Genomic DNA, 14,582 nt, shown 5'->3' with positions numbered 1-14,582 from the left:
AGATATCACCCATTTACCGATTTCAACTATCCAATACAGTGGTCAGAATTTAGCAATTTTGCCAATTTCACACAAATTTCAAAAGATGCCAATTTCCAAATAGGGTCCAGAATAAACAAGAAAGACATTCCTGGCACTAAAATAACATTTCCTCTGTTCATTAGTCACGTCCCCATGCCCCTCTTACATTCTTTTGCTTTCCACTTTGAATTTTTATTCTCACAAAAAATAGAAGATTTACTGTTACGCAGACTACTGCATTAGTGTAGAAATGGTATAAATAATATCAGCACACCTGTGAAAGAATATTAGACTCACCAGTTGACATGTATTGGACGGTGGCATGATTTTTTTTACTTCTGAACTTTGGCAAAAATCGAACATTTCTACTACTTTGAGCTCAATTTCAAGGTACTTTTCATTGTGAAACCAATCAAAATCATCTCAATTTCTGTAATATATCTTCCATTCAACAAAATGAGACCAGGAAAACTAGAATACAGCAATAAATACCATACGAAAATACAGTGCAAAGTCGCTGTTGTAATCCAAAGACACGCTCAGTCTTTTTTTTCTCATTACGCACTGAGTGCTGCAGGATTTTTTTTATACTGCGCACACTGACCACATAGACCCATTCTTTCATATGTAGGCCTACCAGCTTTCTCTCACTAGATTTGAGGGCGCTAGAATTTAGGCGTACTAGTACGTCAAAAACCCTGGTGCGTAAGCCGTACTAGTACGTCCGAAACCCTGAAAGGGTTAATATGTTTATAGATGGGGTTGTAAAAGAAGTAAATGCTAGGGTGTTTGGGAGAGGGGTGGGATTAAATTATGGGGAATCAAATACAAAATGGGAATTGACACAGTTGCTTTTTGCTGATGATACTGTGCTTATGGGAGATTCTAAAGAAAAATTGCAAAGGTTAGTAGACGAATTTGGGAGTGTGTGTAAAGGTAGAAAGTTGAAAGTGAACATAGAAAAGAGTAAGGTGATGAGGGTATCAAATGATTTAGATAAAGAAAAATTGGATATCAAACTGGGGAGAAGTATAGAAGAAGTGAATGTTTTCAGATATGTACTTGGGAGTTGACATGTTGGCGGATGGATTTATGAAGGATGAGGTTAATCATAGAATTGATGAGGGAAAAAAGGTGAGTGGTGCGTTGAGGTATATGTGGAGACAAAAAACGTTATCTATGGAGGCAAAGAAGGGAATGTATGAAAGTATAGTAGTACCAACACTCTTATATGGGTGTGAAGCTTGGATTGTGAATGCAGCAGTGAGGAGGCGGTTGGAGGCAGGGGAGATGTCCTGTCTAAGGGCAATGTGTGGTGTAAATATTATGCAGAAAATTCGGAGTGTGGAAATTAGGAAAAGGAGTGGAGTTAATAAAAGTATTAGTTAGAGGGCTGAAGAGGGGTTGTTGAGGTGGTTTGGTCATTTAGAGAGAATGGATCAAAGTAGAATGGCATGGAGAGCATTTAAATCTGTAGAGGAAGGAAGGCAGGGTAGGGGTCGTCCTCGAAAAGGTTGGAAGGAAGGGGTAAGGGAGGTTTTGTGGGCGAGGGGCTCGGACTTCCAGAAGGCGTGCATGAGTGTGTTCGATAGGAGTGAATGGAGACGAATGGTATTTGGGACCTGACGATCTGTTGGAGTGTGAGCAGGGTAATATTTAGTGAAGGGATTCAGGGAAACCGGTTATTTTTATATGGCCAGACTTGAGTCCTGGAAATATGAAGTACAATGCCTGCACTCTAAAGGAGGGGTTCGGGATATTGGCAGTTTGGAGGGATATGTTGTGTATCTTTATACGTATATGCTTCTAAACTGTCGTGTTCTGAGCACCTCTGCAAAAACAGTGATTATGTGTGAGTGAGGTGAAAGTGTTGAATGATGATGAAAGTATTTTCTTTCTTTGTGGGTCACCCTGCCTCGGTGGGAGACAAACGACCTATAAAAAAAAAAAAGTATAACAAGGTGGATAGGGGGGCAATGTGACAGATGTTGCAGGTATATGGAATAGGAGGTAGGTTACTGAAAAGTGGAAAGTTTTTATGAGGATAGTGAGGCTCAAGTTAGAGTATGTAGGACAGAGAGAAATTATTCCCCAGTAAAAGTAGGCCTTAGACAAGGATGTGTGATGTCACGATAGTTGTTCAATATATGTATAGATGGGGTTGTAAGGGAAGTGAATGCGTGGGTCTTGGAAAGAGGCGTGGGGTTAAAAGATAAAGAGTAACACAAAGTGGGAGTTGTCACAGTTTCTCTTTGCTGATGACACTGTTTTTGGGAGATTCTGAAGAGAAGTTGCAGAGGTTGGTGTATGAGTTTGGTAGGGTATGTAAAAGAAGAAAATTAAAAGTGAATGTAGGAAAGAGTAAGGTGATGAGGATAACAAAAAGATTAGGTGACAAAAGATTGGATATCAGATTGGAGGGAGAGAGTATGGAGGTGAATGTACATATTCAGATATTTGGGAGTGGACATGTCAGCAGATGGGTTTATGAAGGATGAGGTGAATCAAACAGATGAGGGGGAAAAGGGTGAGTGGTGCACTTCAGGAGTCTGTGGAGACAAAGAGGGAAGTGTATGAGAATCTAGTTATACCAACACTCATATATAGGTGTGAAGCATGGGTGGTGAATATTGCAACAAGGAGAAGGCTGGAGGCAGTGGAGATGATGTGTCTGAGGGCAATGTATGGTGTGAATATAAGGCAGAGAATTCATAGTTTGTAAATTAGGTGGTGGTGGGGGATTACCAAAACTATCATCCAGAGGGCTGAGGAGGGGTTGTTGAGGTGGTTCGGACATGTAGAGAAGCTGGAAGGAAATAGAATGACTTCAAGTGTATAAATCTGTAATGGAGGGAAGACGGGGTAGGGTCAGCCTAGGAAAGGTTTGAGGGAGGGGATAAAGGAGGTTTTGTGTGCGAGGGGCTTGGACTTCCAGCAAGCATGTGTGAGTGTATTTGATAGGAATGGAGACAAATCGTTTTTAATACTTTATGTGCTGTTGGAGTGTGAGCAAAGTAACATTTATGAAGGGATTCAGGGAATCCAGCAGGCCGGATTTGAGTCCTGAAGATGAGAAGTACAGTGTCTGCACTCTGAAGGAGGGGTGTTAATGTTGCAGTTTTATAACTGTAGTTTAAGCACGCCTCTGACAAGACAGTGATGGAGTGAATGATGATGAAAGTTTTTCTTTTTCGGGCCACCTGGCCTTGGTGGGAATCGGCTGATGTGTTAAAAAGAAAAAAGTTATTTGCGTATACTGTAATACCTCTGTATGATACTAACCTGTGCTTAACCCTTTCAGTGGCTGTCATGTAGAACTACTGGTTAAACATACTTTTAACTCAAGAATATTTACTTCAACAGTTGTAGAAACTTACTGGCATAACTGGATGGACACCTGTAGTCCTAATCACAGAGTCTATCAGCGTTACAGCTTCAGGTGAAAGTGCTACTTGATATGGTTTCAGTTGCTCAGTGTCCTTTTTCTTCAGTGTCCCAGAAAATGGCTCGATAACATTCAGGTGGTAGAGTTGACGGACAAGTGAGAGAGAACAACTTTTACTGGCAGCTTGTTTATTGGATCCAGTTTCTCTTGCATAAACATCTGTAGATGAAGTGATAGGAATTTAAATATACATGTATATACAAAACAACTTTGAACATAAACTCTACACACTCTCATTCTATTTTTTCTGGTTTCCAGTGCTTTAGAAATGTAGGGATTGGCATATTTCAATATTTCTGAATGGAGAGTATGTTGAGTACTGTTCTGGGAACCAGTGTAAAACAAAAACAAAATAAGTTTGTCAAAACTCAATGGACTCTACTATACTCTGACCATACATTTTGTCTAAAGTTAATTATAATTAATATTAAACTATTTGGGAGCAAGGGGCTAGTAACCCCTTCTCCCGTATAAATTACTAAATTCAAAAGAGAAACTTTCGTTTTTCTTTTTGGGCCACCCTGCCTTGGTGGGATACGGCCGGTGTGTTGAAAGAAAGATTAAACTATTTAGTAGGCCCACACTGATCTGCTTCACACTCTTTAATGCTTAAAGTAATAACTAACAGAATGTAAGTTAAGATAAACCGTATTGATTTTAATGCAGCAGAATTTAAAAAAAAATTGAATGGTAAATCTGGAGGTCTCTGGAGTGTAATTTTATTTTTCCTACATGTTCTTCACATTAGATAATGCTGTTTTAGATTGGACATTGAGGATTTACTGAAGTAAATTAAACATATAAAATACTTACCTCTTTGAAGTTGCTTTACATAGAAGGACATTTCAGCCACAAAACTCCTGTTATGAAGGAGAGCAAATAATTAATACAAAATATAATACATAGTACAGTATATAATAAATATTAGGACAAATTCTAAGTCAAGTAATACAATGGCAAAGAAAAGTGACTGCCCAAATTCTTCACAAATGTAAAACAGTTTCCAAGATAAATACTGCTGGCAGTAATAATGTTAAGATGACAAAGAAATACTAGAGCAATCAATAAATGAGTGATACCCCTCAAGCTAAATAAACAAATAACAGCTTGAGGGTTGTAATGGTACACACAAACTGAATTTTATCCATAAAGCTAAAAACAAAACAATTACACTATGAGGATATCATTTTGACAAGATAAACAAAATGACAAGAAATAACTCTGTGGCAACCTGAAAATTTATTTTGCAACAAAAAACAGTAAAGTTATGCAAATTCTTAAACATTTTATATAAATAAAGCTATTTTGTAACTCTTAGCAGGGTTAACTGAAAGGTAAAAAACTGGCATATAAAAGATTTGCATAAGTTCATCTACTTTTCTTGGAGGCAGGAGAGTGCATTTTTGGGTGATCTGTACTGAGACTGAATGACAACAAAAAAGATAAAAAAAAAAAAAAAAGATAAAACAAAAACAGCAAAGGAAACCCTAATAGGATGATATTTCAGTTCCAATAAAGGCTCATCTTGTAATGGACATATTTAAAATACTGACCAACAGCAAGAAATAGGATGATAAATTTAGCCGTCTCCAAAATCTTTATTCACCAGCAATTTCAAAATTTAAACTTAATTTGCATGTCATGAAATTTCATTCATTAATTCTTTAAAACAATACACAATATTGTTTAATACCTCTGCACTAATTTTAGCAAGCCTTTCAGATATTCTTGAGTTTGTCAACAGTGCATGTTAGGGAATGAGTGTGGAGGTTCAAACTAAAATTCTGAAGGGCTTACCTGACAACTGATATGTGTGTGTAAATTTATGGCACCCAACCAAACACTTAAGTTGAAATAGTGAAATCAGCCACCAAGTTCTTAATTTTGAGATGTACGATACACTGTATTTGAAAACGAGCATGTCACCCTTTGACTATTCCCTTAATCTGAATTTAATAAAATATTCATTGACAAAAATTAAAAATACAATATGTACTTAATTAGGTCTTTCATTTTATGTTCTAGATGCATTCCTGGCCCATGACAGCTGTACTAAGCTCAGTCATGCCATAAAAATATATATGCATAATAAGAATTTTCAAAACTTTTTCCGAACCATGCCGATCACATGTGGCGAATGTATATATGTATTAGATAAGAGTGACTGATAAAAATAGGACATCATACAATAGTTAACTAGCACAAGGTGAATCTGCATAGAGAGGAAACTTGGCACATTAAAAAAAAATTCACTAATCATTAGCTGAAATGCCACTGGTTTAATATTACAGAAGTCATCCTCTAAGTATACCAAATTTGTGTGTGTACCAGTTCTGATGTAAAACAGAATTAAATGACCTTGACATTTGAAACTATTTTGTGTGGAGAAGAAAAACTGTAAAAAGAACTGGCAATACATAATTAGTAAAAGGAGCAAAAGCTACAGAAATTAAAATGTCAAATATAATTTTGAAATCTGCCAGGATAAATGTAGGAACTGCATAATATACTGTACTAATGAACTACAGTGGACCCCCGGTATTCGATGGCATCGGTATTCGATAAATCCGGTTTTCGATGCATTTTAACGCAAAAAATTTTCCTCGGTATTCAATTGAAAACCCGGTATTCGATATGATTTGTACGAGACCTGTCCACGTGTGGCCTGAACTGCTCTGTGTGTGCTAGTGTTTACAAGCCAGCCAGTGTGCGCGCATCTAAGGATACATTCGGTACATTCCATATTATCCATATTATCACTGTGTTTGGTGCTTGTTTCTGCAAAATAAGTCACCATGGGCCCCAAGAAAGCTTCTAGTGCCAACCCTTCGAGAAAAAAGTCGCTAATGACTTATGAAATGAAGAAAGAGATAATTGCAAAGTACGAAAGTGGAGTGCGTGTGTCGGAGCTGGTCAGGTTGTATAATAAACCCCAATCAACCATCTCTACTATAGTGACCAGGAAAACGGCAATTAAGGAAGCTGTTCTTGCAAAAGGTGCAACTGTGATTACGAAACAGCGACTGCAAGTGTTAGAAAATGTTGAGAGATTGTTACTGGTGTGGATAAATGAAAAACAGATAGCAGGAGATATCATCTCTCAAGCGATCATTTGTGAAAAGGCTAAGCAGTTGCATGACGATTTGGTAAAGAAATTGCCTGCAACTAGTGGTGATGTGAGTGAATTTACGGCCAGCAAAGGTTGGCTTGAAAGATTTAAGAATCGTAGTGGCATACATAGTGTGATTAGGCATGGTGAGGCTGCCAGTTATGTTGTGCGACAGAAGTCCAGTGACTCTCAAGCTGGTCCTAGTGGCATTAAAAGAAGAAGGGAAGCAACCCCGGAAAAGGACTTGCTACCTCAAGTCCTAATGGAAGGGGATTCCCCTTCGAAACACTAACCCCTCTCCCCTCCTCCCATCCCATCAATCACCACCAGATCTTCATTAAAGGTAAGTGTCAATTATTTTATTGTTATTGTAATTATTCTATTGCATTAAACTTAATACTTCATGTAGTAAATTTTTTTTTTCATACTTTTGGGTGTCTTGCACGGATTAATTTGATTTCCATTATTTCTTATGAGGAAAATTGATTCGGTTTTCGATATTATCGGTATTCGATGAGCTCTCAGGAATGGATTAATATCGAATACCGGGGGTCCACTGTACTGTATTAATAAGAAGAGACCATAAAAAGCAAGAAATCACTGTAATCCACGATTTCATTTACAAAGAAAGACTGGACAGTCTATGATGCATGAATAATAAAAAACGGTAAACCAAAGTTCTCAATGTACCATAAACACTAGGCTCTTTTATGTATCAGTACATCAAAAAACTAGTGAAAGAAGGCAACACCATCAATACTAGAGTTAGATTCTATCTAAAAAAAAAAAAAAAAAAAAAAGAAGAATTTTAAAATACTACAAAAGCTATCCGAACTTCATAATAAAAAGCAATTATGCTTTTTTTGTATGGAACATATGCTACAAGGAATTAATTACACAAGAAAAAAGACAAATTGGGTCAACCAGAGAACAAGAAAAAAAGATGATCAAGGACAGTATTTCTGTGAAACAAAATGGAATGAAATATTAATGAGAAGCTAAACAATTCGTTAACACATGAATATGAAAACAAATTATTTCATTCTTAAAATAAAGAAACAAATGAAACATTAAAGAATGGTTTAACCCTTTCAGGGTCCAAGGCCAAAATCTGAAGTGGTGCCCAAGTGTCCAAGAATTAAAAAAAAAAAAAAAAAAAAAAAAAAAAAAAAAAAAAAAAAAAAAAAAAAAAAAAAAAAAAAAAAAAAAAAAAAAAAAAAAAAAAAAAAAAACGTTGTTTTTTCTTATGAAATGGTAGAGAATCTTTTTGTGAAGGTAATAAAACAAAAAGTACAAAATTTGATGGAAAATTGACGAAATTATGCTCTCGCGAATTTTGATGTGTCAACGATATTTACGAATCGGCGATTTTGCCGACTTTGACTCCCATTTTAGGCCAATTACATTATTCCAGTCAACCAAATTCTTAGCTATTTCACTAGTATTACTACTATTCTATCGATAGAGCACAAAAAATCGCCAAGTCAACTGTTTCAACTACAAAATAAAGTGATCAGAAATTGGTAATTTGGGGAATTTAACACAAAGTTCAAAATATTCCAATTTCAAAATAGGGTCCAGAATAAACAATGTAGGTATTCCTGGCACATATTCTCTGTTCATTAGTTACGTTTTGAGGCTTTGCAAATAAATTCCATTTCGATTTTTTATTCACATAATGAATTTTTATTCACACCAAAAAATAGAAGATTTACTGTTATGCAATATTGTAATAATTGTATAAATATCATCACCACATTTGTGAATGTATATCAGACCCACCAGCTGGCCCAAATTTACCACTCACAGTTTATCAGAGTGAGCTGAGCTCATGGCGTAGATCTATGGTTTGGACCCTGAACGTAAAGCCGTAGATCTACGGGACGGACCCTCAAAGGGTTAACAAAGGTGACAGAAAGCCGGGTAAATATGTGGGCCTGGAGCCAGCAGAGAAAACATGGTGATACTGTGACTAATATTCACAATCACCAGAAAAGAATTTACTAAAAAAATCTACAAATGAAAGGGAGGAGAAAAAGGGAAACCAAAAAATTGAACACATAAGCAAGATGAAACCAAATCAACTTATTAAAACTCATAAGAATGCGCAAAAAAAAAAAAAAAAAAAGATTATCAACACACAATTTAAAAGAGGAAAGTAATATGTAGATACATGGAATTTAATATAGGCAAGAACAGCGGAACCTCAGTTTTTGTATGCCCTGGTTTTCGTAGGATTCGGTTTTCGACAATTTTTTTCGTCGAAAATTTGTCCGTTTTCAGACATCCACTCGGTTTTCATAGAGTTGACAATGGTCTGCCGTACCAAATGCATCCGCCTGCCCACGCCCACAGAATGTGTCCTTGAGAAGTATTCTGAAGGGTTAGAGGCTGACCCTGATGACTCTACGCTTATTGTGGAATCTATTGTGTCTTTGGGGGAGTCCATGGGGTTGGATGTGAGTGGCCAGGATGTGGAAGAGTTGGTGGACAACCACAAGGAAGAGCTAACCACTGAAGACCTGCAAGACCTTCAACTGGAACAGCAACAGACTGCAGCTGAGGAAATTTTTGCAGAGGAGGAAGAGAGAGGGGAGAATGTGTCTGCAGTGATTAAGGACGTGTGTGCAAAGTGGAAAGAGTTGCAAAGTTTTGTTGAGAAATATCACCCTAACAAAGCTGTTGCAAGCCATGTCTGCAACATGCTCAATGACAATGCCTTGTCCCATTTTAGGTAAATCTTAGAGACGCCAGAAACAGACCTTTCCGGACAGATTTTTTGTGCGACAGGGACCAAGGACTCTTGAGCTGGTCCTAGTGCCAGTAAAAGACAAAGAAGGAAAATAACCCCGGATAGGGCCTTGATACCTCAAGTCCTTATGGAGGGGGATTCCCTTTCCAAACAACCTCTCCTCCCTCTCCCTCGCTGTCTTCCATACGCCAACAAGAGACTTCAATAAAGGTAAAAGTGATGCTAAATGTTCATTTATCCATTTCATTAGTCATTTATATTTATTTCTCATTTTTTCCGTATGTAAAACTATAGCTATTCTCTATAAAACGTATTTTTTATTAACATTTTTGGGTGTCTGAAATGGATTAACTGGATTTACATTATTTTTTATGGGAAATACTGCTTCAGTTTTCATACAATTCAAGTTTCATCAGACTTTCTGGAATGAATTAATCACGAAAACTAAGGTTCCACTGTATTAAGTAAAATAACTGGGTAATACAAAAAACATGGAAAAAATAAAAATAAAATTTTTGACAAAATACTGAAAGCACCAGTAATGATTGAACCGCAGGGGCGCTGACCCTCGGAAGAGCTTCCAGGTAGGTAAATCAGAGGAGGAGGAGGATGGGGAGAGTGGGAATCTACGTATCATGGACTAAAGATTTTCACAGGAAGGTCACATCAATGAAAACAGTAATTCTCATGGTACACAGGCAAACTCAAGAAAAGCCTTCAAATATAGATATGGGAAAATGCTAAAAGAAAAATGTTTAAAACATGTTTCAGTGTAAATTAGAATATGCATCAATGGTGTGAACACTTAAAAACATTGGAACAGGACAGGAATAATCCAAGAGAAAGCAACAACACAGCTTTCAGAGCTTGGAAAAAAAAAATTGGTATAAAAGGAAGGAACTAGTAAACACTGCCTTTGGGTGACAGATGAAAATAGAGATGTGATAATCACCTATAGGATGAGAAAAGTATACGAGAAAATAGATCAGGCTTTCTTAGCTCCATCAACAGGAAGGGGCAACAGATATAAACTGAGAAAAAATAGGGTACCAAAAGATACTATAAAATTTTTATTCACTTTTGTCAGAACAATGGAATGGGAGCAAAGAGAAGGTAGCGTCACAACCAGCAAGAAGTTCAAAAAGTATACGATAAATTAAACACAGCTGTTCTTGTACCTACAAATAAGTAATCAAAGTATAATTTTGCATCTATTGACAAACTTACTTACTAAAATCTCCAAAAACACTATTAGTTTTATCTCTCTTCTATGAACCCTCTACTTGCAATTACCTAAATAACTTTTACCAACTAACCTTCTTCCTCAAACTTTACAGCTTTCAACTTACCACTTACCTATTCCATACATTTGCAAGACTTGTCACATCAATACCCAGGCCACAATTATACACCTTTGCTAAATACATAACTGCAACAGATCCTCTTCCCATTGTAAATCCACTCACTCATCTTCAATTACCCTTTGTCTTTATAATCATTATTAATTCTTCAATCACATTCTTTTTCCCATCACCAATGAACACAATTTTGCCCTGTAATTCTCATACTCACCAAATGTAATTTCCCTTGCATAAAGGAATCACACATACTCTGCAAATCTTTAGGTACCTTGTACACGCCCTCCCTTCATACACACTGAACAAATGCATCAATTAATTCAGCATTATTCCTACTATCTTTAATCATCTCAACTACTCTTGTCACTTTTCCCACATTTAGAATCACATACTCTAACCTAACCAAACAAGAAATTTCTTCCTTACATACACACTACAATTTCTTAAAACATTCAATCTTTCTAACAGTGTTGTTTCTATATCTTCTTTCTTGTCTATTACAGTAGATTAATAAAACTTCTGGGGACAAAGCATATCTTAAATCAAGATTTCTGGCATTGCACATGTGTTTTACCATCTTTGCAGTATTATATACCTTTGATATAAATATACAGATGAACTGTTCCCTTAGCTTTTCCATTTACTTAATCTCAAAGTTCACCTTTTCATCAAAATTTGTTGCCAATGCCTTACCTACTTTCACTCTTATGGGTCACCATATAGTACAAATTTTCTTAAGAAATGACTGTTATATATCTTTTTCCTAACTTAATAACTGATTGTCCTACTCACACTAACCTGCTATGTGCTTACACAGGGGTGTAGTCTTTGATGTGGTCCAGTCAGCTGCTGCCTGTGGGGAACACTGCTCATGGTAGATGATTTTCCAGCCACAAAATGTCTCCGTGATGCCCTCGACCATTTTGTTCGGTTGAATTTTATTTACTCATTTTCTGTTTCCTAACTTAAGTTTTTACCTCTTAAACTTGCAAAAATGTCAAACTTGAAATCACTATTTATTATATTTTAACATGTCCAAATCACATTCAAAACATTGTATCCAATTACTCTAATATGAATGCTCTCTTAAATATTTGTAAAATTAATTACAGAAGACTAAACAAACACTAGTTTCACCATGTTTTTTTCCACATCAATGATATTTGTAGTAAACTGGTTGGTTGCCTTTACCCATGGGAGTATAATCAAAGAAAAAGTTTTAAAATTCCTACTAAGAAAGTTGTCTTTACCTACATAGTTTTCTCCCAGATCACATTACAATGGCACTAAAAAGTGGCTATCAAGACTATGGCAATAGCTACATTTTTATTCTGATTAAAACTGCATCCAGACTGCAACTTCCACATAAACTCTATTACTTCATGAACCTATGTAATAAATGTCCATAAAATACATAATTTCATGCACTGGCACTGGAGTGAAGAAGAGCAGGATGAAAGTGTGGGGGAGGTGCGTGAAGCATTACGAAGAATGAATGGGGTTAAAGCAGCTGGAACTGATGGGATTATGACAGAAACGTTAAAAGCAGGGGGAGATATAGTGTTGGAATGGTTGGTATTTTTATTTAATAAATGTATGAAAGAGGGGAAGGTAACTAGGGATTGGCAGAGAACATGTATAATTCCTTTATATAAAGTGAAGGGGAACAAAAGAGATTGTAAAAATTATAGGGGAATAAGTTTACTTAGTGTATCAGGTAAAGTGTATGGTAGGGTTATTAGAGAAAGAATTACAAGCAAGACAGAAGGCAGGCTTGCAGATGAGCAAGGAAGCTTTAGAATGGGTAGGGGATGTGTAGATCAGGTGTTTACATTGAAGCATATATGCAAACAATATTTAGACAGAGGTAGGGAAGTTTTCATTGCATATATGGATTTAGAAAAGGCATATGATAGAGTGGATGGGGGAGCAATGTGGCAGACCATCCAGATTATCCTGGAAGTTAGGAGGAGGTGCGGGATTGCCAAAACTGTTGTCCAAAGGGCTGAGGAAGGGTTGTTGAGGTGGTTCGGACATGTAGAGAGAATGGAGCAAAACAGAATGACTTCAAGAGTGTATCAGTCTGTAGTGGAAGGAAGGCGGGGTAGGCAGGGCCGGATTACCACATAGGCAAACTAGGCATTTGCCTAGGGCCCCGCGCATTTGGGGGCCCCGCGGTCCAAGGGGTTCAGGGGCTCATCCAATACACTATGTTGACATAGTGTATCGCCTTTACCTAACACTTCCAGCTACTAACTGTGAAGGAGAACGTTCATTTTCTGTTTTGAAAAGAGTGAAAAACCAGCTCCGTTCAACAATGAGCCAAGACAAATTGTGTAACCTAGCCTTGTTGACCATTGAGTCTGATCTAACAAGAAATATTGATTTTCAGAATATAATTGATGATTTTGCCGATATGAAATCCAGAAAAAAGTTTATTTAAGAAGTGCCTGTGAATATAAACAATTCTTTACTTTCTTGAGTTTATATGATTTGATAGTCTTATGCATGATGCAATGATAATAATAATGGTCAGTGATTTATAAAGGGAATAATAGTGCTGTAGTGGTTATGCTGAATATAATAGGTACATGATGTCACTACTTTAATAGCCTAATCTAGTAATACTATGCTGTCTTGAGTTTATTCTCTTTAAAATGCATGATTTAACAAGATAGTTATAATGGCTGTTGGTAAATGGTTTTGGTTGTCTTGATGTACTTTCCCTATTAAATTTAATCTAAATAGCCAGAATGTATTTAATTAAACCTTAAACAGGCTCACACCGACCCCCCCCCCCAAGCTGGAAGGGGTCGCTTCGCTTACCCGTAACTCAAAGGGGGCCCCGCCAATCTGAATAGCCTAGGGCCCGGAGACTTCTTAATCTGGCCCTGGGGGTAGGGGTCGGCCTAGGAAAGGTTGGAGGGAGGGGGTAAAGGAGGTTTTGTGTGCGAGGGGCTTGGACTTCCAGCGGGCATGCGTGAGCACGTTTGATAGGAGTGAATGGAGACAAATGGTTTTTAATACTTGACATGCTGTTGGAGTGTGAGCAAAGTAACATTTATAAAGGGATTCAGGGAAAACGGCAGGCCGGACTTGAGTCCTGGAGATGGGAAGTACAGTGCCTGTATTCTGAAGGAGGGGTGCTAATGTTGCAGTTTAAAAACTGCAGTGTAAAGCACCCTTCTGGCAAGACAGTGATGGAGTGAATGATGGTGAAAGTTTTTCTTTTTCGGGCCACTCTGCCTTGGTGGGAGTGAGATTAACAAGTTAAGAAAGCCTAGAGAACAAATGGATTTGTCAGTTAAAAATAGGAGAGGAGAGTTATTAAATGGAGAGTTAGAGGTATTGGGAAGATGGAGGGAATATTTTGAGGAATTGTTAAATGTTGATGAAGATAGGGAAGCTGTGATTTCGTGTATAGGGCAAGGAGGAATAACATCTTGTAGGAGTGAGGAAGAGCCAGTTGTGAGTGTGGGGGAAGTTCGTGAGGCAGTGGGGATATAGTTTTGGAGTGGTTGGTGCAATTATTTAATAAATGTATGGAAGAGGGTAAGGTACCTAGGGATTGGCAGAGAGCATGCATAGTTCCTTTGTATAAAGGCAAAGGGGATAAAAGAGAGTGCAAAAATTATAGGGGGATAAGTCTGTTGAAAGAGGAGTGATTGGTGGAATGATGAAGTAAAGGGTGTGATAAAAGAGAAAAAGGTAGCTTATGAGAGGTTTTTACAAAGCAGAAGTGTTATAAGAAGAGCAGAGTATATGGAGAGTAAAAGAAAGGTAAAGAGAGTGGTGAGAGAGTGCAAAAGGAGAGCAGATGATAGAGTGGGAGAGGCACTGTCAAGAAATTTTAATGAAAATAAGAAAAAATTTTGGAGTGAGTTAAACAAGTTAAGA

At 37.2% G+C, this 14,582-nt stretch overlaps 1 protein-coding gene across 4 annotated transcripts in view; it reads right to left on the bottom strand.

Annotated features, from left to right (window-relative positions):
* The window catches only part of mle (dosage compensation regulator mle), an 80,296-nt gene that overhangs the window by 50,096 nt on the left and 15,618 nt on the right, over positions 1 to 14,582 (bottom strand). For 3 of the 4 annotated variants that reach the window (XM_070098725.1, XM_053792807.2, XM_070098724.1), the window contains exons 6-7: positions 4,280 to 4,326; positions 3,399 to 3,625 (exon numbers count right to left, since the gene is read on the bottom strand). In XM_070098725.1, coding sequence (XP_069954826.1) covers positions 3,399 to 3,625; positions 4,280 to 4,326 — 274 coding nt within the window. Of the gene's footprint in view, positions 1 to 3,398; positions 3,626 to 4,279; positions 4,327 to 11,483; positions 11,539 to 14,582 lie in introns of all 4 variants that reach the window. The other variant, XM_053792808.1, reaches the window with a different exon arrangement.

Source organism: Cherax quadricarinatus, chromosome 64, assembly GCF_038502225.1.
Source record: "Cherax quadricarinatus isolate ZL_2023a chromosome 64, ASM3850222v1, whole genome shotgun sequence".
Classification (NCBI taxonomy): domain Eukaryota; kingdom Metazoa; phylum Arthropoda; class Malacostraca; order Decapoda; family Parastacidae; genus Cherax; species Cherax quadricarinatus.
The sequence above is the reverse complement of the archived record's forward strand: the minus strand, read 5'-3'. Positions and strand labels throughout refer to the sequence as shown.